General features: G+C 48.4%; 7 protein-coding genes across 9 annotated transcripts; 2 read left to right on the top strand and 5 right to left on the bottom strand.

Moving 5' to 3' along the window:
* Positions 1 to 250: 250 nt before the first annotated feature.
* Positions 251 to 814, bottom strand: LOC134148142 (dynein light chain 1, cytoplasmic-like). Its single transcript, XM_062589959.1, has 2 exons — positions 683 to 814; positions 251 to 389 (listed from the first exon to the last, which is right to left on the bottom strand). Exons 1-2 carry the CDS (start codon positions 812 to 814, stop codon positions 252 to 254), a joined length of 270 nt encoding a protein of 89 aa, XP_062445943.1. The 3' UTR covers position 251.
* Positions 815 to 1,395: 581 nt separating this feature from the next.
* Positions 1,396 to 4,178, bottom strand: LOC134148141 (dynein light chain 2, cytoplasmic-like). 2 transcript variants are annotated; one of them, XM_062589958.1, is made up of 3 exons: positions 3,927 to 4,178; positions 2,917 to 3,054; positions 1,396 to 1,730 (listed from the first exon to the last, which is right to left on the bottom strand). In XM_062589958.1, exons 2-3 carry the CDS (start codon positions 3,046 to 3,048, stop codon positions 1,593 to 1,595), a joined length of 270 nt encoding a protein of 89 aa, XP_062445942.1. In that variant the 5' UTR covers positions 3,049 to 3,054; positions 3,927 to 4,178; the 3' UTR covers positions 1,396 to 1,592. The 2 variants fall into 2 exon arrangements, with proteins under 2 accessions (XP_062445942.1, XP_062445941.1); XM_062589957.1 differs by lacking the exon at positions 3,927 to 4,178 and having other exon boundaries at positions 2,917 to 3,254.
* A 459-nt stretch (positions 4,179 to 4,637) lies between these two features.
* Positions 4,638 to 7,490, bottom strand: LOC134148355 (dynein light chain 1, cytoplasmic-like). Its single transcript, XM_062590334.1, has 3 exons — positions 7,371 to 7,490; positions 6,583 to 6,720; positions 4,638 to 5,260 (listed from the first exon to the last, which is right to left on the bottom strand). Exons 2-3 carry the CDS (start codon positions 6,712 to 6,714, stop codon positions 5,123 to 5,125), a joined length of 270 nt encoding a protein of 89 aa, XP_062446318.1. The 5' UTR covers positions 6,715 to 6,720; positions 7,371 to 7,490; the 3' UTR covers positions 4,638 to 5,122.
* Positions 7,491 to 8,782: 1,292 nt separating this feature from the next.
* On the top strand, positions 8,783 to 15,775 carry COQ5 (coenzyme Q5, methyltransferase). The gene is made up of 7 exons (XM_062590331.1): positions 8,783 to 8,958; positions 9,347 to 9,496; positions 10,077 to 10,301; positions 12,922 to 13,028; positions 14,654 to 14,742; positions 14,953 to 15,064; positions 15,184 to 15,775. The coding sequence occupies exons 1-7, from the start codon at positions 8,802 to 8,804 to the stop codon at positions 15,283 to 15,285; spliced, it is 942 nt and encodes a 313-aa protein (XP_062446315.1). The 5' UTR covers positions 8,783 to 8,801; the 3' UTR covers positions 15,286 to 15,775.
* Positions 15,776 to 16,619: 844 nt separating this feature from the next.
* Positions 16,620 to 18,516, bottom strand: LOC134148354 (dynein light chain 1, cytoplasmic). Of its 2 annotated transcripts, none has more exons than XM_062590332.1 (3): positions 18,442 to 18,516; positions 18,188 to 18,325; positions 16,620 to 17,006 (listed from the first exon to the last, which is right to left on the bottom strand). In XM_062590332.1, the coding sequence occupies exons 2-3, from the start codon at positions 18,317 to 18,319 to the stop codon at positions 16,869 to 16,871; spliced, it is 270 nt and encodes an 89-aa protein (XP_062446316.1). In that variant the 5' UTR covers positions 18,320 to 18,325; positions 18,442 to 18,516; the 3' UTR covers positions 16,620 to 16,868. The 2 variants fall into 2 exon arrangements, with proteins under 2 accessions (XP_062446316.1, XP_062446317.1); XM_062590333.1 differs by having other exon boundaries at positions 18,188 to 18,330.
* A 4,505-nt stretch (positions 18,517 to 23,021) lies between these two features.
* On the bottom strand, positions 23,022 to 24,768 carry GATC (glutamyl-tRNA amidotransferase subunit C). Its single transcript, XM_062590372.1, has 5 exons — positions 24,734 to 24,768; positions 24,608 to 24,626; positions 24,167 to 24,333; positions 23,858 to 23,961; positions 23,022 to 23,446 (listed from the first exon to the last, which is right to left on the bottom strand). Exons 1-5 carry the CDS (start codon positions 24,766 to 24,768, stop codon positions 23,397 to 23,399), a joined length of 375 nt encoding a protein of 124 aa, XP_062446356.1. The 3' UTR covers positions 23,022 to 23,396.
* On the top strand, positions 24,717 to 25,844 carry TRIAP1 (TP53 regulated inhibitor of apoptosis 1). Its single transcript, XM_062590292.1, has 2 exons — positions 24,717 to 24,913; positions 25,223 to 25,844. Exons 1-2 carry the CDS (start codon positions 24,767 to 24,769, stop codon positions 25,304 to 25,306), a joined length of 231 nt encoding a protein of 76 aa, XP_062446276.1. The 5' UTR covers positions 24,717 to 24,766; the 3' UTR covers positions 25,307 to 25,844.
* Positions 25,845 to 27,415: the final 1,571 nt, after the last annotated feature.

Genomic DNA, 27,415 nt, shown 5'->3' on the forward strand with positions numbered 1-27,415 from the left:
ACGGAACACAATAGTTTTATTAGTAAAGAAGCTGCCTTTTGAAAGAAAATTGAGACAAGCTTTTTTTTTTTTTTTTCCCCAACAACAATACAAACAGCAGCTTCTACAGCAAGATTCCTGATATCTTTGGAGAAAAAAGGAAAAAAAAAAAAAAAAAAAAAAAGGTCTGTTTCCTCAGGAAGGTGGAAGGTTGTTTGCAGTTAACGTACAATCCATTAGCAAGATGCAAGTTTCAGTAACAGTCCACGGCTCTAACCAGATTTGAAGAGGAGAATAGCAACATGACCCAGGTAGAAGTAGATGAAGTGCTTACTCTCATGAGTCACATGGCTGCAAAAGTTCCTTCCCACAACGCAATGCCAAGTGGGATGGTATTTCCTGTCAAACTCCTGCAGAAGAGAGCACTAGTAATTTAGTATTGCTGTTCATTGGCTGTTGAGAGAAAGTGGAGAAAAGGTCTTAAATAGATGGTATTGTGAAAGAGAAGGAGAAGAACCTGAAAAAGCACAGGGAAGGTGCAGAGAAAAGCATATAAGAGCACCAGCCTGCAGGAACCTTGACTTGTTACCTGGTGTTCACAGAACTTGCTTCTGTGGAGCCACTTACCCACCGTTTTTCCTCCTTGATTCTTTCACGTCCATAGAGATTTCAAAAGAAGAGGACATTACAAGCAAACATTTACCCTCTTGATGTGAGCTGCGATTTCGTGCTCGATGTTGTACTCCTCCAGAGACTGCATGGCACACTCCACAGCGTCTTGCTGCATCTCCTCCGACATGTCCGTGTCCTTAATCACGGCCTTGTGGTCACTCATGGTCACCTGCACTGAGCAGAGAACAGAGCGCTCCAAAGCTGCAGGAGCGCTTACCTACCCGCCCCGAACGGCCCCTCACCGTCCCCGGGCGCCCGGGGCCGGCGGACTCGCAGCTCTGAGGCGCCGCTCGCTCCGCCGCCGCGTCGGTTTAAGCGCCCCGCGCGCGCCGCGCCCGCCCCCGGCCCCGCCCCCTCCGCTCGGGCCGCCAACCATTGGCCACCGCCGCCGCCCCGCCGAGCGCTCATTGGCCTGCGCGCCGCCACGGCACGAGCCGTCACGGCGGCTCCGCGGTCTCGCCTGCGGCGGCCCGGCCGGGAGAAACAGCGCAACTGACCCGGGGCCGGGCCGGGCCCGCGCACGAGGGCCCCGCGCGACGCGCGCCCAGCCCCGGGCCTTCGCTAGCCTTGTCTGTCGTGCCTTCAGTTCGGTATCCGGATGTTCTGCATTTTAGGAGATACTGCTCATTTTCCTATGAATATGAATGACCAACTTCCTGGGAAAGTATCAGGAGGAAAAAAGAGCAGATAGCCATAAAACCCCTTGTGGGTAGAACACATTTTTATTAGCAAAGAAGCTGGGTTTTGAAAGGAAATAAAAAAATGCATTTTTCCCCTAACCACAATGAAAACAATAACCAACTACAGCAAAATCCCTGATATTACCCTTGGAGAAAAATAAATATCAGTCTGCTTCCTCAGGAAGGCTGAAGACACTAGCCTGCTTACAGTTACTGTGCAGTCCTGTAACCAGAGGCAAGTTTTGGTAACAGTTCATGGTTTTAACCAGCTTTAAACAGAAGAATATTTACTCCACGCACGAGGAAGAAGATGAAGTGCTTAGTCTCATGAGACACATAGCTGCCAAATTTCCTTCCTACAATGCAGTGCCAAGTGGGACTGTATTTCTTCTCAAACTCCTGCAGAAAAGATCACTAGGAATTTAGTATACTTCTCACCCAAATGCTAAGAATTGAATAATCAGTGAAAGAAAATGTGTAACAAGCATCACTATTTGAACAAGACAATTCAGGAGCAGTACATGCTCTTAAACACAAGAATTGTGTTACTTACCTCTTATACTTGATTTGCTGAATAGCCCCAAAATTAAATAAATAAAATGCAACCAACCACATCCCACTAGTGCTTCTTAGGTGAGGAGAAATAAGCTTAAAACATAAACTCCTCCCCTCCCCCAAAACACTATGATCTTGAACCACAACTTTTGAGTATCCGAGAACATATTCTCTTTACTCATCATATATGAGAATGTACCACAAGTTTCAAATACAAAGATACACAAATCTACTATAAGCAAAACTTCCCAGTCAGTGGTTTTATACAGTCACATCCAGCAGTTCTCAGATGAGGATGCTTTCTGTGAGAGCATGCAAGTGTTTGTGTTCCATTATTACATGCCTTGCTTAAAATAGTCTTACCACAATTTCTCAGGTTTCAAATGGGAGCCAGAGGCAATCTGACAAGTTGTAAGCTATGAACCATCTATTCTCCACTAGCATAGACAGCATTTCTTACAAGTGGAATAACTCAGTATCTATTACAGTAACAGGAAACTAAGATCTCCCCAATAAAAGTGACCATACTAATTAGTTGAATGACTTCTCAAACAGTTCCTACACTCAGATTAGATTTAACTTTCATTGGCACCATATATTTCTTCATTTACCCAATTTGGCAAAGGACAAAATGCATCAGAACTAGATCATTTGCATGTCTATTAGTCTTTTACATATACAATAGCAGGTATTTGGAGTACATCAGATATATAATGCTCCAAGACTGGGATTTTAACATAATTCAGCACATAACAAGAGGATGTGATTACAGAAGAACTGCAGAAAAGGACTTTTCACTGCAAATTCTGAATAAGCTAGCTCCCACAGCTATTACTATGAAGAGATTATTAAAGGTGAAATTGAAGACAACTTAAGTCAAGAATTTGGTAGAAAATTTCTCTCAGATAAGAACCTGATTATCTAGTGTCTCCAGAATTTGTTTCTTCAGAAAGCCTAGCACCACTCTCCCTACTTGATCTTTGATGTGCATAGAGTTTTCAAGAAGAGAATATTACAAGAAAAGATTTACCCTTTTAATAAGGGCTGCAATTTCTTTTTCAACATTATATTTCTCTAGGGCTAAAATGGCACAATCGATAGCTTCTTGCTGCATGTCTTCTGACATGTCTGTATCCTTAATCACAGCTTTCTGATCACTCATGGTTACCTGCATTGAGCAAAGAAAAAAAAACTTCAAAGCTGCAAGCACACTGATCTGCACACAGTCACCCCCTGCACGCAGTCAGATGTGCACGGTCACTCCCCATTAGTTTTTCCACTCTGCCCAGGCTCCCTGCACTGCATTCCCGCGGGGGTGTCACAACCCCCGCTCTGCCCCTGCTCAGGGCCGCATGGGCAGCAGCCCGGGAACCCCTCAGAGGGCTGCAGCCTGCGAGCAGGAGAGTCTCCTCGGGCCCCAGCGCGGCCCTCTGGGGAGACGCCGCACTCACAATCCCGAGCCCAGCCGCAGCCTGAACGCCCCTCACCGTCCCCCGGACGCTGCAGGACCAGCCCTGCGCGGAGCCGAGCGGAGCAGCCCGGGGCGGGCGGACGCGCAGCTCTGAGGTGCCGCTCGCTCTGCTGCCGGGTCGGTTTAACCGACCCGCGCGCGCCGCGCCCGCCCCCGAGCGCCCCCGGCCCCGCCCCCTCCGCTCTGGCCGCCAGCCATTGGTCACCGCCACCACCTTGCCGAGCGCTCATTGGCCACAGCCGAGAGCCTTTCGGGGCGGTTTCCTTCCGCGCCGACGCTGTTGCCATGGCGACGGGCGTGCTCCTGCTCAGCCCACGTACAGCCACGAGGCTGCCTCCCGCGGCGGCGTGCGCGACTCCTGGGCCGGGCCGGGCCGGGCCGCCCCCGCTCCGCTGACACCGCCTGCCCCGAGGCTCCAGCTCGCGGCAGAGCGCCGAGGCGCCCTCAGCACCCCTCACCCGCACCCCGGCGCCAGCGCCGTGCTCATGGCCGGGGCGCCGCCAGGGTGAAGGGCTGCACCCTCCCCTCCTCCGGAGCCGGTTCTCCACCGAGCTGCCCCCGGCCCTTACCGCCTTTGGGCTTAGGCTCCCCCGCGGCGGGGCCGGCCGAGGCGGAACGGGGCTGCTGCGCTTTGCTGCCGGCCGAGGAGCCGGGCACACCGGAGCCGCAGGGGCTGCTCTTGTCCATGGCGGAGGCTGAGGCGGGGGTGGCGCCGGGCGAGCTCTGCAGCATCAACGGGCGCCCCGGTGGCGCGGGCGAGCGAGCGGCGGCGGCCCTGAGCGAGGGGGCACGACGGGCGCTGGCGGAGCCGGCGGGGGCCCTGGCTCACGGCCCGCGGGGAGCGGCGGGGGCGGCGCAGCGCGGACTCGGCCCCGCCACCGCTGCCCCGCAATGGCGAGGACCCGGATGGAGCCTTTTATAGGCGGCGGCGGCGGGCATGCCGGGACCCGTAGTCCCCGCCGACCCCCCCCCCAGCCCCGCGGAGCACGCCGGGAGCTGTAGTTCTCCCCGCCCGCCGCGGCGGCCCCGGCCCTGCCCCGCGTTACGCGCTGCGGCGCCCGCGGCCTGTCCCAGCCGCCTGCCCCTGCGCGCCACGGCTGGCCCCAACCGCGGCAGCCGAAGGGCCTGCTGGCTCCGCCCCTGGGCCTCCCCCGGCCGCAGCCTGCCTGCGAGCACGGGCCCGTGCGAGGCAGCCCGGTGCCAGAGTCCCTCACAGCCAAGGCCTGAAAGGGGCAAAGGGAGTAGAAAAATCTGCTACCCAGAAATAATAACCTAGCACCTCAGGTAAACCGTGTAGTTTATTTTCCAAGGTGATTCACCACGAGACAGCAACAGGAAAAGAAACAGCTCAAGGTTTGCAACACAATATTCCTGTACCTTGGAGTATATATAACAAAGGAAAAAAAACATAAGAAAAATAAAGACCAATCGGAAACAGGAAGTAGTACACACTGTCAGTACTTACATAGCACAGGCACTAACAGGGCAGAACAACAGATGCCTGTAAAATTCTTAAAGGCCAAACTGCCCCAACAGCTCTACTAGCAAAGAGGACAGCTTTTGAAATAAAATAAATACAAGGAAGACCTTTTTGGTATTTTTCATCTTTATAGCCACAATGAAACTCCAACTGCTACAGCAAAATCCCTGACATTACCCTTGAAGATCAAGGTCTGCGTCCTCAGGAAAGCTGAAGTTATGAGTGTGATAAGGGTCAGCATACAGTCCTGTAACCAGATGCAAGTTTCAGTAACAGTCCATGGTTCTAACCAGACTTGAAGAGAAGAATAGCAACTTGGCCGAGGTAGAAGTAGATGAAGTGCTTTGTCTCGTGAGTCACGTAGCTTCCAAAGTTCCTTCCCACAATGCAGTGCCAAGTGGGATTATATTTCTTGTCAAACTCCTGCAGAAGAGAAGAGAGCACTAGCAATTAAGAACTCTTCTGAACTTTCTGTGCAAGGTAATTACAGAAACAGCACGTAGTCAGAAGTACTAGGATTATCTTATTTACACATCTTACTGATCACCTGCTACTTAGGCAGAAAAATACAAACAAAAAAATGAAACAAATAAGCCAACAACCCCAGAAGTGCTTCGTAGCTGAGCAGGAATAGTCTTAAAGCACGCCCTATGCTCAAAGTCACACCATGTTCTGCAATCACAGCTTTCAGTTAAAACCTTTGCCACTGGTTCTATATCTCTAGAGATTAAGCCATTATTTTAAACTTCAATGTTCATTTGCCACAAGGGCACTAAAAGAGACTCTTTAACAGAAAATCCTCTGCCACACCAAATCATCTACAAATCTGACCCTCCTCACAATTCCACAAACAACAAGTAGCAAACAACTGAAAATTTTCAGAGTAAACTCTCTTCTCTACTATCGTAGATAATACTTCCTGCTTCTGCAAGAGCTTTTTTTTATTTATTCTTATTTCCTGTATTAGGCAGAGCAGAGCAATGTTTCCCTAGCAAGCATTCTTCTTAGGTGATGCCTTCCTCAAACAGCTCTTCCACTCAGATAAGTTTAATATTAAACTTTCACTGAAACTCTTGAATTTCTTCATTCTCCTGTATTGGCAAAGAAGGTATATCAGAACCAGATGTTTCTCATATTCAGTACTTTTATTCCTACATATATAATGACACAGATTGTCATTATTATTCCTACATATACAAGGACAATAGATCAGCAGTGCCACTAATATTTTTTGCCTGGATTGCTAAATGTGGAGAAGTGTGATTACAGAAGACTTACAGAAAATACGTCCTTTCCCTGCAACTTTGACCCAGCTGGCCAGAACTATGAATAGAAGCTTAATACTAAACGCTGCAAAATAAAAATCAAGGACCATCTCAAACAGGCCTTCTCTTGGAGGAAAGCTGCAGAAAAGCTCAAAAAAGCTGCCATGTTTTCCACAAGCCAATCAGTCAGAAGGACAGGTCAGCTGTCAGTCTCCTATTTACCTGAATAATGAGATAGTGGAAGAAAATACTTAAACAGAAAGTACTGTGACTGAAAAGAGGAAGGACCAAGAAAAGTATATAACAGTGGTGTGGAAAGGAACATAAAGAGACCAGCCTGCAGAAAGCCCAACTTGATTATCTAGTGTCTCCAGAACTTGTTTCTCTAGAGCTACTTGCCTAGCAACATTCCCCCTGCTTGATTTTTTTAATGTGCTGAGGGATTTCATGAAAAAAGATGTTACAAATAAACAGGTTTACCTTCTTTATATGAGCTGCGATGTCTTTCTCAATGTTGTATTTCTCGAGAGCCTGTGTAGCACACTCCACAGCATCTTGCTGCATCTCTTCTGACATGTCCGCATTCTTGATCACAGCCTTTCGGTCACTCATGGTTACCTGCATTGAGCAAAGTAGAAAAAAACTTCAAAGTTGCAGGAGCACTGAGCACCAGCATCCTCTGCACGCAGTCAGATGTGCACGATCACTCCCCATTAGTTTTTCCACTCTGCCCAGGCTCCCTGCACTGCATTCCCGCGGGGGTGTCACAATCCCTGCACTGCCCCTGCTCAGGGCCGCAGGGGCAGCAGCCCGGGAATCCCTCAGACGCAGAAGCCATCCTAGAAGGCTGGAGCCTGCGGGCGGCAGAGCCCAGAGACAGTCCTCACACCACGGCACCCCAAGGAGGCCGCTGCAGCTTGCGGTGCAGCCGCCTGGCACAGCCTCAGCGGCGCCGGGACAAGCGCACCAGGATACGCGAGTGGAGCTCGGGCACTCTAGGGGGCGATAGCGCATCCGCGGCGCCCAGAGCTGCCGCGAGCCCCGGCGTGGCCCTTGGGGAGGGGCCCCAGCACCCTGGGGCCGCCGGCACACTCCGGACCCCTCTGTTAGCGGCGCCGACCGAGGGGAAGGCGGGTACCCGCTGCCCCGCCTCGGCCTTCCCGGGCCCCGGCCCCTCTAGGGAGCCCCCGCGCTCCAGCACCCCGCGGCCGCGCCCCACGCCTCTCCTAGACGCTGCACCACCGCCACCCTAGCCCAGACCCCCTCACCGTCCCCCGGGCGCTGCAGGACCAGCCCTCTGCGGAGCGAAGTGGAGCGGCGGGGCGGGGCGCAGGGGCGGGCTCGGGGCGGGCGGACACGCAGCTCTGAGGCGCCTCTCGCTCCGCTGCCGCGTCGGTTTAACCGACCCGCGCGCGCCGCACCCGCCTCCGAGCGCTCCCAGCCCCGCCCCCTCCGCTCTGGCCGCCAGCCATTGGTCACCGCCACCGCTTTGCCTAGCGTTCATTGGCTGTTTCGCGGCGCTCCGATAGCAATTTACTGCAGCATTTTCTTGCAGCCCAGCATGCACCGCGCGGCCGCTGTCGCCTCGGTGGCGGGAGGCGGTGACGGGAGCGGTCGCGCCCGCGGGGCTGGGCTGAGCCCGGCCCGGGCCGGGCCGCGGCGGCTCCCTGGGGGCAGGCCGCTCTCGGGCAGTGCGCGGCGCTCGCTCGGCCTCGCCCTTGTCCCTTCAAGGCAGAACTGCCGAACGCAGCGTCTAGGTGGTGTGTTTGCAGCGATGCCGCCGCGCAGGGCGAGGGAGCTTCTCCCGGTCATCCCTCTGGTATGTAAAAAGTAACACCCTGCAGATACACGTCTGAAGCTCCAAACGATGTCCTGCACCGGAGGATGTAGAGAAAAAGCAGAACGGCTATGTCGCACCTAGTTTTGCATGTGTAAGGCGAAGCCCCCACAGATGTTCGTGCTCAAACGCGTAGGCTGTCACGGTGGAGTCTCGCCGATGAACAGCTTAAGGATCAAAGAAAAAGCTTAGGCAGCAAAAGAGCATCTGATACTTTAAGTATTAGTCTGTGGACTGATTTCCTAACAGGTGTGATCTCTCAAAGAGATCTATGCGCTTCACTTGTGCTTTCAAAACTCCGACTTGTAGGTGGTTCAAGCAATGTGATGAGCAGAGCAGTCAGCAAATGCATCGGGCCCGAATTCGCGGCAGTTTCTGAGAGCAGTCAGAAGGGGCAGCTGCCTCCTCCCCCCCGGAACGTCAGAACCGACAAGCACGCGCAGCCTTCCCTGTCTCCGAAAACAGGGAATCTAAGAAGGTCAGACAAAGCTGCTGACAGAAGCCCTTCGGGAGGAGCCGGGGTGACTCAGGGCACCAAGAGACCCCTCGGCAGCGCGGGGTTCAGGGCTGGCCCAGGGCCCGGCAGTGCCGCAGGCTGCGCTGTCCTTCGCCCGCTAACCGGGCGGCGGCGGTGGGGAGCCCGCGGTTCCGGGGGCCGGGCCGGGCCGGGCGGCCCTGGCACTGCCGCGCCAGCTCCGCGCCGCCCTCCCGAGGGTTCCCCGCCGCGCGGGGGCGGGGCTCCGGGCGGCCCCGCCCCACCCGGGCCCCGCCCTGCGCCGCCGTTCTGATTGGCGGCGGGCCACGTGCCCCTGCGGCTTCTGGTGCGGCGGCGCGGAGGGGGCAAAGGTCATGCCCTTGCAAGATGGCGGCGGTGGCGGGGCTGTGCCCGTGCCGGGCCCTGCTCGGTGGGCGCCGCCGGGCTCTGCGGGCGCTCGTCCGCCCCGCGCGGGGCCTGGCCGCGGCGAAGGAGACGCACTTCGGCTTCCAGACTGTGTCGGAGGAGGAGAAGGGGGAGAAAGGTGAGTGCCTGGGCCTCGTGGCGGAGCTGTGCGGCGCCCCGGGGGAGGGAGTGCTGGGCCGGGCCCCTGCGGAGTAGTTGCGGGAGCGGCGGGGCCGCGGCGGGTGTGTTTAGAGCTGGGTTTGGGACGTTACTGGAGTTAAACAGAGCCGATGTTGTATGGGCTTCCCCGGTGGCGTCTGGAGGTGTTAAAGGAAGACGCTGTGTTTGCCAAGTAACAAGCTCGATAGGATTCTGCCATTCTGCCATGTTTCTCGCGAGGGCTTTTGGAGTGATGTTTTCCAGTGCCACATGGTGGCAGACCTGCATAAGGCAGTGAAGAGTAGGTTTTGCTTCTACAGGAGCAGTTTAAGCAAGTTGCACCTCATCCTCATGTCCTTTCTTCTTAGTTTACCAGGTGTTTGAAAATGTGGCCAAGAAATATGATATAATGAACGATTCAATGAGTCTAGGTATTCACCGAGTGTGGAAGGATATTCTTGTACGTAAAATGAACCCTTTCCCTGGAACCTTTCTTCTTGATGTTGCTGGAGGAACAGGTAAATACTTTTTTTGAGTTTGACATGACCATGATGCCACAGTCACTCGGAGCAGTGGTTCTCAATGGACCAAAGAGATTGTATGCAGCTATCTATCTGTTAGTAATAGATAAAAATTTTTTTTTGACAAGTTGACTGAGTGTAAAGAAAGTATTTTCTGTTAGCAGTGAAATCAGATGCCTTTAGTCAGGTACATTATTTTGATTCATTTGAATCTGCTCAGACTTCTTAGCAAGTTGCCTAATGCTTTTGGCCTAAGTTCTTCTGTCTTTAAAGCAGGAAAAGGATCTCTCTGACTTTTACAGGAAAAGGTTGAGAGACTTTTTGAAATACCTTGCTCCAAGGCTCTGAAGGCATTATAGTACTGCCATGGGCAATTTTATTTCCATTTCCAGGAAGTGGTGGACGCTTTACTTTTAATATGATTCCTTAAAGATGTGTGCATTTATTTATTCATTTATGTGTTTATTTGAACTAAGTTTAATATTCAAAGCCCTGGATTCATATTCTGTGGAGTCTTAATACTTCTAATGTCAGAAAACATTACAAAATGCATATCTCTTCTTTAAAATCAATACAGGTGACATCGCCTTTCGATTTATTAATTACGTTCGTTCCATACGAGAACGCCAGCTACAGCGGAAGCTTAAGCACCATCAGAATTTGTCATGGCAAGAAATTGCTGATAGTTACCAGGAAGAGGCAGTTAAGCCTCTTGGGGATTCCCAAGTGGTGGTCTGTGATATTAACAAAGAAATGTTAAAAGTTGGGAGGCAGAAAGCACAGCATCTTGGCTACTCTGAAGGTAAGTCATGCACCATTTCAGTAGCATCTCTGATGGCAAGAAGCTGATGTGTGATCGCCATCAGGTAATCGCTGCTTCAGGATTACAGTAAAAGTTATATAGCTGTGCCATATGTCAAAGCTATACTCTTTTACCAAGGCAAAATTAGTTTTCCAATAAGCGTGAAAGCAATATGCTGCTCAGAGATTTGGTGTTCCTCTTAAATACTTGAGCCTTTATAAATGCAGGCATGGAGTGCATGTGAGGTCTGATGTCCAGCTATCCTTCTGAATGGGACAAATAACCAAAACTTACTCTTTATATCTGTGCAAACTCATCTGACTGTTAATGCATGTAACAGACAAGAGCTTAGCCCTAGAATGATTATACTAAAGGTGCTTTAATGGATGTTTAGAGAATCAAGGCAGAAAATATGAAATGTGACAATTAAAGTCTGTTGTGAACCTGTAAGACTTTCCACAGTTAGAGAATATGTTAATAATATTCAGAGAAACTGAATTATATTAAATGTTAGTTTGCAGGTCAATGGATTAATTCACTGATATCTAGAATTTGTTGGGGACCACGCCAATCCTGATTGAAAAACCTGATTTTAAGAAGTAAGACATAAAGAAAGAAGTCCTGCTTGTGGCACAGCGTTTGTATAATAGTCATTTATCCACTCTTCTTTTATAGATATTTGGAAAATATTTGGGGAATGTAAAATATACCAGGAATTTGCTTGAGTACCAGCTTTAGGAATGCTCTTGGCAGCCTGGGTGTATTGGTTAGAGGCACAAGACGCTGTGTGAGTTCTTTCACTGCACCCTGCTCCCACACCCCAATTGGAGTTGCAGTCACAGCCAGGGAATTGTTTTTCATTCAATTCACTGCTTGTCACCAGCTCCCAGCACAAGGTGTGTGAGTGTGGGGAAGGTGAGGTCTTGCAAGAAAGGTCTCCCAAGCAGCCATGAGTGAAGTTCCTGCCTGTACATAACTGTGGGCTGAAGGTCATACCACACAGCTCAGTAGCACAAAGGGCCTGAAGGATAAGCTACTGGCACAGGTTCTTTCAGCTGCTCTTGCTTTCTGCTGCCAGGCTGCCTCATGCCATTGCCTGTCTGCCTCTCCCTTTGCTTTTGGCACAACAAAGTAATTGTGAAAGCCTTGGTTTGCGTCAGGCTCCTCTGAGCATCTTGCAACCCTGTCCAGGGTTCTTCTCACACACCATAGTTTGGGAACCTCTGAAGTGTACCAATATCATACATAAAGACTTAAAGCTTTATGACTGTAGTTTAGTATCTGAAATAAAGCTTGATATTGTCTCCCAGCTACTTAGTCTTAAGCAAAGTAAAGTAAAATTTACCTGATTTGCTTTTTGGCTTATAAATTGGCTTTACTTTTTGGGTGTTTTTGTGATTTAGACTTTGATTTGGCAAGTCTTAAGGGCTGTGCATGCCCAAAAGAAAGAAGCCTGTTGTCCAGTTGCTGGCTGAGCATTCTGGCCAGCAGGAATGGTAGGCTGCACTGCAGGTGCCTCAGTCCTTGTGTAGCACTAATAGTCCCTTGAACATATCCACCTACAGATCTTCTGGCCCATGATTTTCATACAGTGTTATTCTGAGAGTCAGATCTTCTATCACTCAAAGCCTTTTCTTGGTTCTCAATTCTTATACATCTTTTCAAGCTGCCTCGTGTAAAATAGCACTAATTCCTTGCTACTTTAATAATGTTGCATGCTTCTTTTTGTTCAATACTATCCTCAGCTGTGGGCTTATCTTTGTAAAAATTAAATTTGACTATGTCCTGGCAACATCTGTGGTCTTCTGTTTCATTGCTTGCCTTCATGCCCATTCCCAGTTCATTGCCCTTTGACAGGCTGCTGATACCCATTGCAGAAAGCTGCTGCTTATTTATTTATCTATCTATTTATTTATTTGTTCTGCATTTGAGTCAACAAAACGGTGAGCTTAAGATCTATTAATTTTAAAATGAACAATTTTGTTTTTGTACAACATCTAAGCTCTGCAAGACAGACACACTCCTGATCTCTTCAGATTTGGGGAGCAACACAGCTACAACAGAATTGCATGCTGTATTAGATTAACGCTAATGGAAAGATTGTGGCTCTTCATTTTTCTCAGTTGGTGGAAGTTTTCTAGTAAAATGTTTTAAGTGTTTTGACTATCATTGTGTGGCGAGATGTTAACAAATCGCTATAATTATTCCAGTTCTTTGGGTAGAGAGTCTCTTTTTGGAACTTTATACTTCAAACATTTAAAAGGCAGCCAGTATCTGTTGCTTTCCATTACAGTGCAAGACTCAGGTGTAATCTCTTTTCTGCAGTCCAAGGCACTGCGAACACAGCATGCCTGCATCTGCAGAGGAGTATTTTGGCTGATCTGCAAAACTGACTCCTTTGTTTTAAGGACAACTCTTATAATACAGGGCCTTGAAAGGTTTGTGAGTATAAACTAAGGTGTGTTTCCCACAACCAAAAGCAGAACTGCAGTATTAGTTTTATATTTGACTTTATTAATGGTCTTTCCATTTTGGAATAGAGGAGTTCTAATCTTTCTGAAGTATTCTGTGTTATATGAAGTCTGTTCGATACCAATATGTCCTTGTGTTTTTATTACAGGTTTGTCCTGGGTGGTTGGGAATGCTGAAGAGCTGCCCTTTGATGATGATAAGTTTGATGTTTACACAATTGCCTTTGGAATCCGAAATGTAACTCATATGGATTTGGTAAGTTGGTGTAGTGTGCCCTGGATATGGGGATATGGGGGCTTTACAGCTCACCTGAGTGGTGTTTTTTTTTTTTTTTTTAATCCTGAGGGAGGAAGTAAAGGAAGAACTCTTTTGCATAAAGGAATATCTTTGTCTATTCCTGAAACATCAGAAGTAAGTGGTAGGTAGTCTGCAGCGTGCTTGAATAAAATAATGCAATTAAATGCCCCACCTTTGTCATCATAATAATAATAATAATAATAAAAGCTAGATTCTTTCCAGCTTGACAAGCCACATAATTTCTTCCCAAGACAAAAGAACTGTATACTGCAGCCACTACCTACCTTCTCCTAACTTACGGTATTACTGGATCTGCACGTGCATAGTGTAGTCAGTCTGCATGTCTCAAATCTTCCTAAAGCAGCTGATCTATGTCCCACCCACAGTGGGTCAGATGCTTTGTGTCCCTTACTGCTCCCCTGCCTCAGCCTGCAGAGCTCCCGGAGATGAAAGCAGGAAGCAGCTGGCTGCTGCCACTGCCGCCCAAACCCATTCAGCCCACTTCTGCTCAGTGCCTTTACACTGGTTGGTAGAGGGATTTTCCATGAAGAATAGGTGCAGTTTAAATTTGGGTAGTAGTACTCTTCATTCTAACCGGTAGCTGTCCTTCCAGAATGTCTGGATATCTTTCATATTAGCTCCCCAGTCTAGCTAGCCTAGGTTGTCTGTGTCTTGGAGGAGTGTCTTCCAACCTTGGCAGTGCTCTTTTGGTTGAGGGTGTAGCATTTGGACAGCCTCGGAGTGTGCACCTTTGAACGCCAAGGGTGTTCTGCAGTGCTCTGCCTGCACCCTTCCCAAGCAGGGGCTCTTACACCCCTTTGTGGAAGTCGGATACAGCAGTCTGCTAGCATAGTGCTCGGGAGGCCCAACACAGAACACCTCCAAGCCTCTGGTTCTTTCCCAGAAATCCAACCACCTGTGTGTGCTGCTTGTATTTTACTCCTTGGGAACTTGACATTTGAAGCCAAGCAGATGTACAGCTTGCAAAAGTTCTTAAGTACAACTCTGCCCTGCTTTAGCATAAAAAACATAGTTGTAAACACAATTTTTGTTGATTCAGTTCTTTTTGGGTGCTTTATTTGGACATAAGATAGAAAAGCTAGACTCTTCTTGCCTCTTCCTTCCCCCTTGTTCTTGCATGTTGCTCCTCCAAAACCCAGAGTTATTTGTTCTCCAATCTGTTTGGGTGTTCAGCAGTTGAATAAGTTCTTGTATTTTGATTAAAATCTGTGCAACGTGCTCTCATTCTTCATTTTCAGTTTCTTGTAGCTGAGTCATCTTCCCCTTTTGGGGTTTGGTCTGTACTTAAGATAGCTGTGCTGGCAAACATTCATCAACTAGGAGTAGGGAAAGAGAGGAAAAAATTGCATCCCTGACATCATGTTGTCAGAGCCTGGTGTAAATGTATTTATGTAACGGCAAAAGTGGATTGGTCTGTGCTTCTTAATATTAGAGACTGCCTCTGAAATTGTCGGCATTCTCTCCCCTCCCCTCAGTTCATCACTGAGTTGCCTTCGTATGACATGATAATAGAAACAGGTGCTGTTCTACAAACTGAGTTCATCAGGTCTGCTTTGTCTCAGGCGCTTCAGGAGGCGTATCGTGTGCTGAAACCAGGAGGGAGGTTTCTCTGCCTTGAATTCAGTCAAGTCAACAACCCTCTCCTTTCCAGGTAGGCACCTGATGATACCTTGTGTCATGTGACAAGACTGTCTTACTTGCACTGAGCCAGGGTGAGTAGAGATACTTCAAGGTCACCTCATTATGCATTTTTAAATCAAATTCAGACTCCATAGCACAGTGGTAGAGTGATCAACTTCTGTTGTAGAGGCTTGATTTTAAACTTGTTTGTATTAATCCTGCTTGCTGTCTGCCTGGGCAGGCTGTATGATCTATACAGTTTCCAGATTATCCCGGTTCTGGGTGAGATTATTGCTGGTGACTGGAAGTCTTACCAGTATCTTGTGGAGAGCATCCGACGCTTCCCCCCTCAGGTAAGACAGCACTTCTGTTGAATCATAGAATACACAAAAGACAGCCCCAGCATAATCTTGCAGGCGGCTGGCTTCCAGTTCTTCCAAGTTGTTGTAATTATGAAACCATTACTTTTCAGGAGGAGTTCAAGGCAATGATAGAAGATGCAGGGTTTTTGAAAGTGGATTATCAGAATTTAACATCAGGCATTGTTGCCATTCATTCAGGTTTCAAGCTGTAAGCCTGCTTTCAAGCAAAACACAGGAACTGTATTTTTTTCTGAGAAATATGAAAGATGTGGAATTTTAACTCTATCAAGATAGAAGAAAGTCTTGGGAGAACTCTGTTTTTTCTGAGAAAGAAGTGATCTTTATTTAACTCAAAACCTGGACTTTGGGTTTAAGAACTTACACAACAGATACTTGCTCAGCAGTCAGACCCAGAAGAATGTTGGCTGCTTTTCCACCCCATCTCTACCCCAGACCTAAGGATAAAGTGACTTCTGTGGCCAGTTCCTTATACTTGCATTTGCCTTCAAGTGCAAGGTGACAGACATAGTCAAAACCGAGCAATGCTAATAAATGTAGCAACTTCACCTACTGGTTGTGTGGAGAAAGAAATAGACTGACTAGTCTTCAAAAAAGATGCCTCCTTTCTTGTACTAAACTTTAAGAGGGATTTCATAGCAGTGCAAAGTAACTTGGATTTATTAAATTTTTATTAAGTTCTCAGTGTCTTTGTCATGCAGGCTTTAAGACGCTGCTTCTTTGCTCCCTTCTTTCAAAAGGAAATGGAAGACTTGTGAAATCAAACAGCTCTGCACTAACTTCTTTTCACTTAAGTCAATATTTTAACCCTTTGAAGAGAAAGGAAGCTTTTCTGAAGGAGAATAACAGCAAATTATATTTTGAGGTGAGATAATATATTTTTCACTTACATATGGAAGCTCTAACTTGGTCAATGGTGGATGTATAGTCTCTACTTAAATATACCATACATTTCTTTCTGTTCTTAAACTAACTTGTTTGAGGCCGGATGCTTCTGTCATAGGATACAGGGGTAGAGTATAAAACCTGCCACCAGCAGTCAAAATGCATTCAATTGATTTAACAATATGGAACTTTTCCTCCCTTGTCAAAGGATGAACCAAAAAAAAAAAACAAAAAAAAAAAATGGAGAAATCAGTTACCTTTGCTAAAGTGCCAGTAAAATTCTGTGTTCTGAAAACCAGCAGGAGAGAAGAAAAACATTGATTTTAGTTTGTAGTTGTTATTAATTCAATTTGTTTGAGATCAAAAAGCAGCTACCTTCCTTCACCATGCAGCTAAATTCCAAAACTTGCAAGGAGGATGTGCATACTGAAAGGCTTTAGCAAAACCTGGAAAGCAGCTGGGAAAAGCTCTCCTGTTTTTCTTACAGTTACTGACTGAGCGGTCGCTTGTATATTTAGTTTATGATTTGGATGCCATGAATTTGGAGGGGAAAGAGAGGGATGCTTCCCCTTCATTTGCAGGGGAGAAGAGTGGTACAAATAATAATAGGGCAGAAGGGTAGATAGCTATAAAACTCTTGAAGTCCGCATCACTCCAACATTTTTATTAACAAAGCAGCTGACTTTTACAAGAAAATAAATACAAGGAAGACCTTTCGACTTTTTTTTAAGCCACAATGAAAATACCAACTACTACAGCAAAATCCCTGACCGTTAACAACAAAACAAAAGACCTGAAGATCAAGGTCTGCTTCCTCAGGAAGGCTGAAGGTAGCAGGCTCTTTAGAGTGAGTTTGCAGTCCAGATGCAAGTCTCAGTAACAGTCCATGGCTCTAACCAGACTTGAAGAGAAGAATAGCAACTTGGCCGAGGTAGAAGTAGATGAAGTGCTTTGTCTCGTGAGTCACGTAGCTTCCAAAGTTCCTTCCCACAATGCAGTGCCAAGTGGGATTGTATTTCTTGTCAAACTCCTGCAGAAGAGAAGAGAGCACTAGCAATTTAGTATTACTCCAGTTCTTATGCAAAGTGTTGTCTAGAGATTTTCTGGTACTGATGTCATTCTTAACAAGTATTGCTTTTTCAACAAGACAATTAAGAAGCCACATATGCTCTTAAATACAAGGCCTGGCTTGCTTACTCTTATACCTTACCTGCTGCTTAGTCAACAAAAAAAGAAAAACCCACTGCTATAGTTCTTTGTAGCTGAGCAGAAAACATTACCTATGATTAGGGAAAGTCACTTTTCCTCAAAAGTTATACCATTAACTCAGACCTTACTCTTAAGTAAAAGCTTCACAACTGGTTCTAACTCTATACAAATAAAGCCATTATTTTTACTTCGTTATCTGTTTGCAGCAAGCATGCTGAAAGCACTCTTAATGGAAAATTCCTCGCACATCCTTCATAACAGATACTGAGACCATGTTCTTCCTATGATGCTCAGGGGCCTACCATGCGTTTCAAATAAACCCGTATGTACAAGTGCAGTATGGGCAGAGCCTTGCCTCAGTGGTTATATATTGTAGTATCTAACAGCCCTCAAATTAGATTTCTGTGAGAGCAAGCAAGTGCTAGTGTTCATGTATTACAGGATTGCTCAGCCAAATCCTCCAAGTATTGCAGCTCACCAGAAGTACTCAGCCTCCACACAGGAGCCAGACAGTCTGACAGTCTCTAAGCTGTGAACCATCTGTTCTGCGCTAGCACAGACAGTACTTCTTACATGTGGGAAGAAGGAGGAAAAAAAACACTTATTTCTGTATTACAGGAACAGCAAACCAGCACTTCTTTTTTTTAAAAAAAAAAAAAAAAAAGCAATCACTGCGTTATCCTTAAGACTGACTTCAAAAACGTTTAAGCCAAGGACTACGCGTACCAGGCCTTCTCTCAGAGGAAAGCTGTACCTGGGTGATGGGGTTGTGGGGAAGAAACAAGATACTGTTAACGAAGAGGGGAAGGAGCAGGAAAAGGACAGGACCGCGGTGGGGAAGGGAACATAAGGAGACCAGCCTGCAGAAAGCCCGACCTGAGTACGTGGTGCCTCCAGAGCTTGTTTCCCTAGAGCTACCTGCCCTAGCGCCAGTCGCTCTGCTTGGTTCTTTTCGTCGTGCAGAGGGATTTCGTGACAAACGGTACAAACGCACGCGTTTACCTTCTTGATGTGGGCTGCGATGTCTTTCTCAATGTTGTACTTCTCGAGGGCCTGCGTCGCGCACTCCACGGAGTCCTGCTGCATCTCCTCCGACATGTCCGCGTTCTTGATCACGGCCTTCCGGTCACTCATGGCTACCTGCGCTGCGCAAAGAGCAGAAAACGCGGGAGCTGGAGGCGCGCCGCGCCGCTCCGCCCAGCCCCTGCGCGGCGCCCCGGCCCCGGCCCCGGCCCCGGCCCCGCCGCGCCCCTCACCGGCCCCGGGCGCTGCGCGGAGCGAGCGGCGCTGCCGACTGAGCGGCGCCTCCCGCGCCCGCCTCCCAGCGCTCCCGGCCCCGCCCCCTCGCTCCGGCCGCCAACCATTGGTCAGCGCCGCATCCCTGTCGAGCGCTCATTGGCCGCCTCCGGGGCGCCCCGATAGCGCTTTACTGCGGCGTTTTCTTGCAGCCCGGCATGCACTGCGCTGGCGCCGTCGCCATAGCGACGGGATGCGGCGGGCCCGGTGGCGGCGGGCGGCGCCGGCGGGGGGGTCTCCGGCCGCCCCGCCGCGGCCCCGCGCGCAGCGGCTGGGGCAGAGGCGGGGCCGGACCCTGCGGGGACGGCGGGCCCAGCTCCAGCGTGCCCGGCGCAGCAAAGCCGCCCCCCGCGTTCGGCGAAGCACCCGTGCGCGGCTCGTGCCTCGGCCCGGCGGCCCCCCCGGCCCGGCGGCCCCCCCGGCCCGGCCGCCCCAGCCCGGGCTGCGGGGGCGCGGAGCTTCGCCGGGAGCTCTGCCGCCGGCCCCTCGGGTCGCTCACGGCGCGCCGCAAGCAGCCTTGTGCTTTTGCAAGCTGGGAGGCAAACTCTGCTCACAACCGACGTCAGTGTGTTCCTCAGGTCGCTCCAGACCGTCTCAGAAATAACTTCCAGCTTCACCTCCCAGCTTTCAGCCTTACAAGTCAAGGAGGTGCAATTCCCAGCTTTACTTTCTGTCTCCCCATCAGCAGTGCGTGCGAGGGACAGCTCTGCAAGCAGCCGAATGAGGGGTGAAACCAAACCATGGGTGCTAGTGACTTGGAGAAGCTCTGGGACAGTCTCGGGGCCACAGGGAGCAGTGAATTTACAGACCCGGGTGCACGATCTGCAGCAGCAGCGGGGGAATCTTGGTGTACAAAACAGTGTTGCACTGACAAAAATGAACCGTTCAGCAATCTTACTGGCACTCACAATGAACTTCAGAAACACCTATGAACCTCTGAAGAGGTGGCTGTGTTTGGCAGGCAAATCACAATGCATTTATTAAAAAATGGTTAGCTGAACAAACAGATTTGATGATGACTGCAGGAAATGTCAGCGTGGGTGAGATACATGGCTTTAAAGAGGAACATTAAAGCCTTACCTGTTGATCAAGAACATAAAAGTAATTCCCCTCAGGACAGAGCTGCAGGGGAAGGCAGAACAAACACACACAGTATATGACAGCTGGGGTAGAGGAGGTGCCGAAGATTGGGGCATGACTAAGGCTTATCGCGAGATACATATTGCAAATGGAAAATAGACAGTGAGCACTTTGCACCAGCGGCTCTCTTTTGTGCTGTGTGAGTACTGTATAGCTGTAACTAATGCAGCGATTTTTCTTGAGGTTCCTAGGTACTATCAAAAGATAAAATAATCATTATCAGTAATAAAACAATTTCATTTTTTTTCCTATCTCCAAATTAAGGTTTTCTTTGTAAAGTGGGAATCCATACGCTAGGGCATCTAAGCAAATTTTATATGTTATGTATCTGTATGGTAGTGGGAATTCTCAGCAGGCAAAAGCCAAGCTGTCTCCAGGGTCTCCAGGGGAACTACATTATATCATCTCAGAATCTGACCTTTTTAACAAACACAGATTTTTTGTTATAACTACTAATCACTAAGATGAGTTGTTTCACAAGTAAACACTATGTTTGGCTCACTGTGATTAGTAGGAATTTGCAAGTAGTTTTTTTTCCCCCCTATTGAAGCGAGTATGTGTGTTTTTGAGCATGCACAAGGGTCACATTGTTGATTTTATTAAGCAGTTCCGTAGCAGTATCTTGTTTGTTTGCCTGGGTTTCTAAGTCACGGAGCAGTGGAATACTATAAAGATCAAAATTTCAAGCTATTTGTGAGCAACACTCACCACATGTGAGCAACACTCACCAGCTGATGTGGGCTGGAGCCGTGATGCAGACCGTCCCGTAGGCAGCCTGTTCGGCCTTTCCCAAGGCGTTTTAGTTTGAGGTTTGCGGGTGTCTGACTCAGAGCTGTAATTCCCATGTCAGTGGCAAAGTTGCTGCAAAACCTTTCACTGAAGCAATGTATGTTTTCAACTCATTTGGCACAGCTCAACCTACACAGAAGAAGCGTTAAAGGGGTGGCAGCAGGCAGCCCACTCGCGCTCTGGAGCGCGCAGGCTGCGGTGGCGGCAGCGCACCGGATGCTCTGTCCGTGCTGCAGTGGCAACGTGGGATCGTCTTTGAGCAAACTGCTGCTTGATTGTTGTTTACTTAGTTACTTCGTGATATATTGGGCCAGTAACACCCGAGGCAGTGCAAACTCAAGTTCTTCCTGCTTTTTGTGTAAATAACATTGTCACCATTCTCTCCGATAGTTTAAGAAGGAGGCCAAAATGGAAAGAAGTGGGGATTTCTCAAATTGAGAATGCTCTGCTAGCATGTTTGTAAGTCAGCAAGCATGTGCTATGACAGTCTTCCCCTGTTGTACTTCATATGTGGATTCTAAGTGTCTGTTAGGAAAGACTTGTATATTTGTAAAAGTTTGGGATTTGCAGGGTTTAAATCTTGAAAAGTCTGAGCCTTAAACAGTAATACTGTTATAACTTTGCAGTGAGTTGGATTAGTGGGATTAAATGCAGATTTTGATTCAATACCCTTCAAAGAGATCAGATATAGTTACATGTAATACATATATATACACACATATATATGTATGTGCGCCTACTGGTATATTACAGAAGCAAAAAAAATAATGAGGTAATTGCACAAAAGCAAGATAATAAGAGTGGGGGGAAAAAAAGTGCTTTCTCTTGCTTCCTGCTAGACAAATATGAAAAAAATCTAGATTATTCAAAGTTTACCAAAACATCAATTTTTCAGATAAATGAATGAAAATGTATCCTGCCCAGAGGCTGTGATACCTTGGTCCTGTGTTGTAGGCTCATCTTATTGCTGAATAACAGCGAAGGCAGCTGTAGTCTTTTCCACTTAATCTATGTTTTCCATGAAATAAGCAGTGCATTAAGAGGGAGCTTTTCAAAACAGTTTGCACACACAGAGCATTATAAGCAAGCCACTAATGGCTGAACCCAACACTATTACTACTGAAACTCTCTTCAAGTATTTTTTTCAGTATTTTTCACATTATGATACTTCTAATAAACTTGGTGGCCTTTTGAGATGTGAAGAAGCAATGCACATATACAATTAATCTCTAATTTGCATTACCTGTTGTTTGCAGAGATGCGGAAGTTTATGGGAGAAATGGTTAGGATTATGACCATGCTCAGGACTTCCTCTATCAGGCAGCTGGCAGGACCAGAAGGACTGCACGTGTGAAGCTGGTGACAGTTATTATGCAGATGTACAGAAAGATGGGAGTATCCCCACATGCAGAATGGGAGTAGCGGCTTTTCTTTGTAAAGGCACAGGACATGTATGATGTAAAGTCTATGACACCAAGCTCCAATCTCACAAAGCAAGTTTCTGCCCTCTGGGGAACAGCGTGTGCAGGCACTGTTGTGGAAGAACATATTTCCTTTTACTTCCACACTCTCAAAAGCCATAAAACTAGGATCTCAGAGCTGGAGATTAGTAGTATCCTATTACAGTAACTTCAAGGGTCTCTTCTAGCATTTCTGAAGAAAATTCCATTGTGGCTAATGATCTCTTCCAGTGCACGAAGTTATTATTAGAATAAATAATTCTGTTTTTTTTTAAAATATGTATTTGGAGGGGGACATGGGCCAGGAAGAAAAGTCTGTCTGTCATAGATGTTTACTCTGCTTTTCATAGCCTGGAAGCAAAAGGTCTAGAGACTACTCCATGTTTGCTGCGGTATTCTTTTCTCAGCAGGTCTCTGGTTTCTCTCAAGAAGCCTTGGCTCCTTGTACCTCCGGCCGCTGGAGATTCTGTGAGCAGACTTCAGGATTGTCACCCAAGATGAGACAGCCATCACCACATGCCGCTCGCTGTAGTAGTGCTTCCCATTTTCCCAGCACAAAACCTCTTCCTTTGGTGGTCTCACGGCCTCTGAGCTGGTAAGACATAGTGTTTGTTTGTTCGTTCTGTTCTTGGTGCTGTGCTTCTTCTTTGCAACCACCTTTTTACTGTGGCTGAACTTTCTAAGACAAACGTCCTGCCTGGGAGCTGAAGGCTGAGCACGCTCGCACAGGACATTTCTTACAGAATTTGAGCTACTGTAACTATTGCGTGAGAGTTTGGCCTCTCCTTCGTGCGAGGGTGGCTCTAGTTTTTTGTAGCTACTTACCACCAGCGGTCAAAAGCCTAATGGGTAGTTCCAACCTTGGCACCTCTGGCTGGGCTGACGACATAGCATCTTCCATTTTTGTTAGATTGAGGGAAACTTATTCCTGTTTTCCTCTCTGGTAGCTGAACCTTTGCTCCTGCAGGTGATTGCTAACATGGTATTTCTCAATATTACTTGCCAAATGTTTTGTAAAGTCTTTCTCTGTAGATGTTGAATACCCAAATGTGAACAAAGCAACTACTACCTTTATGAAGATCTCAGTCTAGTTACTTATATACTGGTCCTAGGCTCCAGCTGTTCATTCCTCATTCATGCTGGTAAGGATATAATGCAAATACATGGAGTTTATTCTTTGTCACGAAAACAAAATAGTGCTTGGATTTTATTTTAATCATCATGCTTAATATTCTCTTTGAAGCCTTTAAGCCATTCAGTATCTTAAAGATTAACATGGATGCACTTTAATAAATACAAGCACTAAGGACATCTGTCTAGACTTCATGATGCCTTTCAGCTTCACAAACATTGAATATATTTCAATAGCAAGATATTTTACAGAAGGAAGGTGTAAAAATTTAGCAATACAAGTGTTTTTTTTCTGATCAAAATATGCACCACAGTATTTCAGCTGTGGCAGCACAACCCTTGTTTCCCCAAATAAAATATTAAAATGGCAATTTGGTTCTTGATTTTCATTAAGATCACTGCAGAAAAGTCTCTTTTTCTTCTGTCTTTGGTAAAGGGATGTTACCTGATAGGAAACAAAAAAAATGAATTTGTGAGACCAGCTGTGAGTTGCCTTCTGGGCAGTAGAACTTAACACAAATGTGCCTCTCCAGTTTATTCTGAACACGTAGAGGCAACTTGCGTGTCCTGAGCAAGCAAGTTTTGTCTGACTGCCTATAAATGATCTTTTTAATAGGTCAACATGTACACTATCTTTAGAGTAAGATTAACCTCTGTATTCATTTTAGACAAATAGATTTAAATCTGTCTTCACAGATGGCTACAGATACTATTTTCCTATTTTAGTACATCCTTATTACTGCCTAATATTTCTGAAAGCAAACTCAGCTGTAGCAGGTCACAGTGCTCAGGTTAATTCAAGCGAAAGTTAGTTCAAGCAAAATTAAGATTTTTTTTTTAATAAACAAAACAGTACCTGGTGGGGCTACAAAATAGTCCTCTATTTTCTGGCTGGCGTTTTTCAGCAGCTCTTTTGCGCAGTTGCCTTCTGTAACATCATCCTCTCTGAGATAGAGACGCCTGACGAGCAGAGCGCAGCCGGTCTTTAAGCCGTGCCTGCGCGCACAAGCCGCCGCGAGCACCGAGGAGCGGCTCCGCGCACCGCGGTTACCGCGTAACGCTCCCGCTCAGCCCGCCGCCGCCCCCGCCGCGCCGCGCCGGGCCGTTTCTGGGGCGGAAGGCGGCGAACGAGCGGTTAAAGCCGCCGCGGGCAGCGACTCCCCACCTGTCCTCCAGCACCGAGTCCATCGGCTCCACTCCCTCCGCGCCGACCTCCCGCAGCCGCTCCGCGAACCGCACCGCCTCCCGCAGCCGCTCCACGCCCTCCGCGTCGCGGAAATCCACCAGCGCCAGCTGCTCCAGCCGCCGCAGCACGGCCGCGCCCGCCGCCGCCTGCGGAGCAGAGCAGAGCCGAGCTGAGCCGAGCCGAGCCGAGCCGGGCAGCGCCGCCAAAGCCGCGCCCCGCGCCTGCCCAGCCGAGCCGAGCCGAGCCGAGCCGAGCCGTCCGCCGGGCAGCGCCGCCAAAGCCCCGCCCCGCGCCCGCCGCCGCCTGCGGAGCAGAGCGGAGCCGAGCCGAGCTGAGCCGAGCCGGGCAGCGCCGCCAAAGCCGCGCCCCCGCCCCCACCCCGCCCCGCGCGCGCCCCCGCGCCCGCGCGCGCGCCCGCACCGCTCCCTCCGCGCCGCCGCCGGCCGCCGCGCGCAGCCCCGCGCGCAGCACCCGCATCGCCGCCGCCGGGAGCGCGCGCGTTGCACGTCACGCGGCGGCGCTTCCGGCGCGCGGCGGCCGCGTCACGGCGGGGGGTGCGCGGGCGCCGCCGCCGCCGCCATGAACAGCGTGGGCGAGGCCTGCACGGAGCTGAAGCGCGAGTACGACCAGTGCTTCAACCGCTGGTTCGCCGAGACCTTCCTCAAGGGCGAGCGCGCCGCCGACCCCTGCGGGCAGCTCTTCCGCCGCTACCAGCTCTGCGTGCAGGTGCGGGGCCGCCCGCGGGCCCCGCCCGCCCCGGCGCCCTCCCCCTGCCCCGTCTCCGCCCGGGAGCGGCCTGCGCCCCCCCCCCCCCCCCCAAGACCCCTTAGCGGGGAGCTCGCAGCGTGGTTCCGAGCCGGGCTCTAGCTCCCGCGCCGGTACTGCTTACCTGCGCCTGTTCGAGCACCGTTAACGTTAAAGCTGTGCCCAAAGCTGTGCTAGGATACTAATCGGAGGTCACGCTTTGTACCAAAGAATATCCAGCTTAGCACTATAAAGGTGTCTCTTTTTTTTTCCTTTCTTTCTTCTTCACAGAAAGCAATCAAGGAGAAGGACATACCCATTGAAGGTCTGGAATTCATGGGCCCGAGCAAAGGAAAAACTGAAAACTCCTCTTGACCTCTGCTGTACGTCTGCTGTCACTAATGTGAACCTCCAGACTGAGAAGCGTAACCAGACAAGACTAGGTGCCACCTGGAAAAGGCCTCGGTTAAGCTGCTTTCTCTATGTAGCCTTTTAGGAAACAAATACTCTCCTCTGCTTGCAGAGAGGGGGGAAAAAGGGTCACGTGGTAATTACTGCCTCCTTTTCAATGAATGTTGGTGGTGGTTCAGTCTCTAACAGCTTGAAAACCCTTTTTAACTAACTTCCCGTGTGAATGTACTCTATAATGGGAGAATACTTATTAGGATGGGTTGATCTGTGACCAATTTCTCTTGCTTATTTATATATCACTTGAAAGCATTTAAAAAGCCTATGAAGGGAATTGGTTTACTTTGTCTCATCTCTGTGCTGCTGAATTTTGGAGGAAGGAGTTTGATACGATCCTGAATGCTGAGGGGCTACTGTGTTGTACTGTGTCAATGCCAGAGGTGTTACAAAAGCACTTATGCTGGATGTGCAATAACTTAGCTGAAATAAATATAACCAGGCTGTATTTTGTGCTAGTAGATAGCTGTCCTGTAGAATCTGAGTATGACCTCTAAGAGGAACAGAGAGAACCTACAACTTCACAGCATTTTCCAAAGTACTGAAACAATCTGCAACTTGAATTTTCTCTTCTTTAGTGTTATCTATCCCTATGGTAAAAATGCAGTGCAGGCCTGGCTGCCGTTCCATGCGCTCTCCCGCCAATCACTGGGTCAGCCACAATCATTGTTAGACTCTTCCTCGAGGTAGTTGGAAGTGTGTATTGAATGAGGGCAATGTTGCATTGAAACCTGACAGCTGATACAGTTAAAGCCCCAGTTGCCTGCCCTAACCCTTGGGCAACCTCACTGCTTACGAAGCTGCTCCTGAACCATGTGTAGTTCACTCCTAGTAAAGCAAACTAGTTATTACTTGTTTATTCTAATGTGCTGGCTTGTAAACTACAGAAACTCAGATGAAGTTGTTCTGCAGTGGCAGTGACTGCTGAAAGGGTGAGACAGCCAGCTAACTCATCAGCTATCCCAGCTGAATGTAGTATTGGTGCATTAACTCCTTCATGTAACCTGATGATGAGACTGGTTTTTGGTTTTCCTGAAATGGTTGCCTGAAATTCTCTTCCTTTGAATGGCAGTAGAAGGGCTAAGGAGGCTTCTCCTTGGAAAGAATGAAAGATTCCTTATGCTGGGTATATCCTGATGTGGTTGTGAATTAGCAATTAGCCTTTTCTTCTCTCCAGTTTTCTATTCCTCCATCCCAAGATACTGAATGACAGAGCTTTGTTCCTGCAGATCTTGCAGGAACTAGGAAAGGGAAGGTGTTTGGAAGAGGAGTAGGGAGTATAGAGCAGGACCCACCCCCTCCTGTCCTGGGGCCCTGAGAGCCTTGTGGCAGGGGAATCGCTTGAAATGCTTTCAAGTGATACTTAGACAGGGATGGGCTAAAACTGCCCCCTCTTAATACACCAATACAGGTGAACGAGTAAAAAACCATTCTGGGCTGGGGATAAAAGAGAGAAGTCAGCTTTCCACCTCCATTAGAAAAAGTTGAGCTTCACTCATAGCTTTTAAGGACTACCTCTGGTGCAGTTCAGAGCCTTTACTTTAAAGCAAACAAAAAAATCGCTCAGAAAATACCTCAGTTGCAGTTCTCAAATACAGTAGCTGGCTGGTCTGTGCCACAGACATAAGTAGCGATTACACATGCTCAAGAATAGCTTAGGATTTGTGCTGAATACCGAGAACTGCAGCATACTGGGGCCTTTGTTCCCTGTGTCTTCAGCAATGGCCTGAACACAGCAGCTTTTGAGCTGTCTGCTCTGTAGTGTGGTTCAACCATGCTGCCTTTTCAGGTGCATTGGGCAGGTTGCTCAATAGGCAGGACAGTGATTGAATGTAGAACTTAACAGCTTGTTTTATAAAATTTAAACTGCTAGGCCACTCAAGTATAAATAAAATCAGTTTTCTCTAGGCAAGTTATGGGACATACTACAGGAGAACATTCTGTTCTATTAGAATATTATTCTCTTTTATTCTAAATAGTGTGTTGGGGACTGTCAAGTGTTAATCTTTTTGGGGGGGG

This window comes from Rhea pennata, chromosome 17 (genome assembly GCF_028389875.1).
Source record: "Rhea pennata isolate bPtePen1 chromosome 17, bPtePen1.pri, whole genome shotgun sequence".
Classification (NCBI taxonomy): Eukaryota; Metazoa; Chordata; class Aves; order Rheiformes; family Rheidae; genus Rhea; species Rhea pennata.

Excerpts from the sequence above, each read along its gene's own strand:
- LOC134148142 (XM_062589959.1), bottom strand. The coding sequence starts at position 814 with ATGAGTGACCACAAGGCCGTGATTAAGGACACGGACATGTCGGAGGAG. Across the intron at positions 390-682 it reads TCGCAGCTCACATCAAGAGG|GAGTTTGACAGGAAATACCA; the intron begins GTAAATGTTTGC and ends TCTCTTCTGCAG.
- LOC134148141 (XM_062589957.1), bottom strand. The coding sequence starts at position 3,060 with ATGCAGGTAACCATGAGTGATCAGAAAGCTGTGATTAAGGATACAGAC. Across the intron at positions 1,731-2,916 it reads TTGCAGCCCTTATTAAAAGG|GAGTTTGAGAAGAAATACAG; the intron begins GTAAATCTTTTC and ends TCTTTTCTGCAG.
- LOC134148355 (XM_062590334.1), bottom strand. The coding sequence starts at position 6,714 with ATGAGTGACCGAAAGGCTGTGATCAAGAATGCGGACATGTCAGAAGAG. Across the intron at positions 5,261-6,582 it reads TCGCAGCTCATATAAAGAAG|GAGTTTGACAAGAAATATAA; the intron begins GTAAACCTGTTT and ends TCTCTTCTGCAG.
- COQ5 (XM_062590331.1), top strand. The coding sequence starts at position 8,802 with ATGGCGGCGGTGGCGGGGCTGTGCCCGTGCCGGGCCCTGCTCGGTGGG. Across the intron at positions 10,302-12,921 it reads GCATCTTGGCTACTCTGAAG|GTTTGTCCTGGGTGGTTGGG; the intron begins GTAAGTCATGCA and ends TTTTTATTACAG. Across the intron at positions 13,029-14,653 it reads ATGTAACTCATATGGATTTG|GCGCTTCAGGAGGCGTATCG; the intron begins GTAAGTTGGTGT and ends GCTTTGTCTCAG.
- LOC134148354 (XM_062590332.1), bottom strand. The coding sequence starts at position 18,319 with ATGAGTGACCGGAAGGCCGTGATCAAGAACGCGGACATGTCGGAGGAG. Across the intron at positions 17,007-18,187 it reads TCGCAGCCCACATCAAGAAG|GAGTTTGACAAGAAATACAA; the intron begins GTAAACGCGTGC and ends TCTCTTCTGCAG.
- TRIAP1 (XM_062590292.1), top strand. The coding sequence starts at position 24,767 with ATGAACAGCGTGGGCGAGGCCTGCACGGAGCTGAAGCGCGAGTACGAC. Across the intron at positions 24,914-25,222 it reads GCTACCAGCTCTGCGTGCAG|AAAGCAATCAAGGAGAAGGA; the intron begins GTGCGGGGCCGC and ends TCTTCTTCACAG.
- GATC (XM_062590372.1), bottom strand. The coding sequence starts at position 24,768 with ATGGCGGCGGCGGCGGCGCCCGCGCACCCCCCGCC. Across the intron at positions 23,962-24,166 it reads GACTCGGTGCTGGAGGACAG|GCGTCTCTATCTCAGAGAGG; the intron begins GTGGGGAGTCGC and ends TCTGCTCGTCAG. Across the intron at positions 23,447-23,857 it reads CTATTTTGTAGCCCCACCAG|GTAACATCCCTTTACCAAAG; the intron begins GTACTGTTTTGT and ends GTTTCCTATCAG.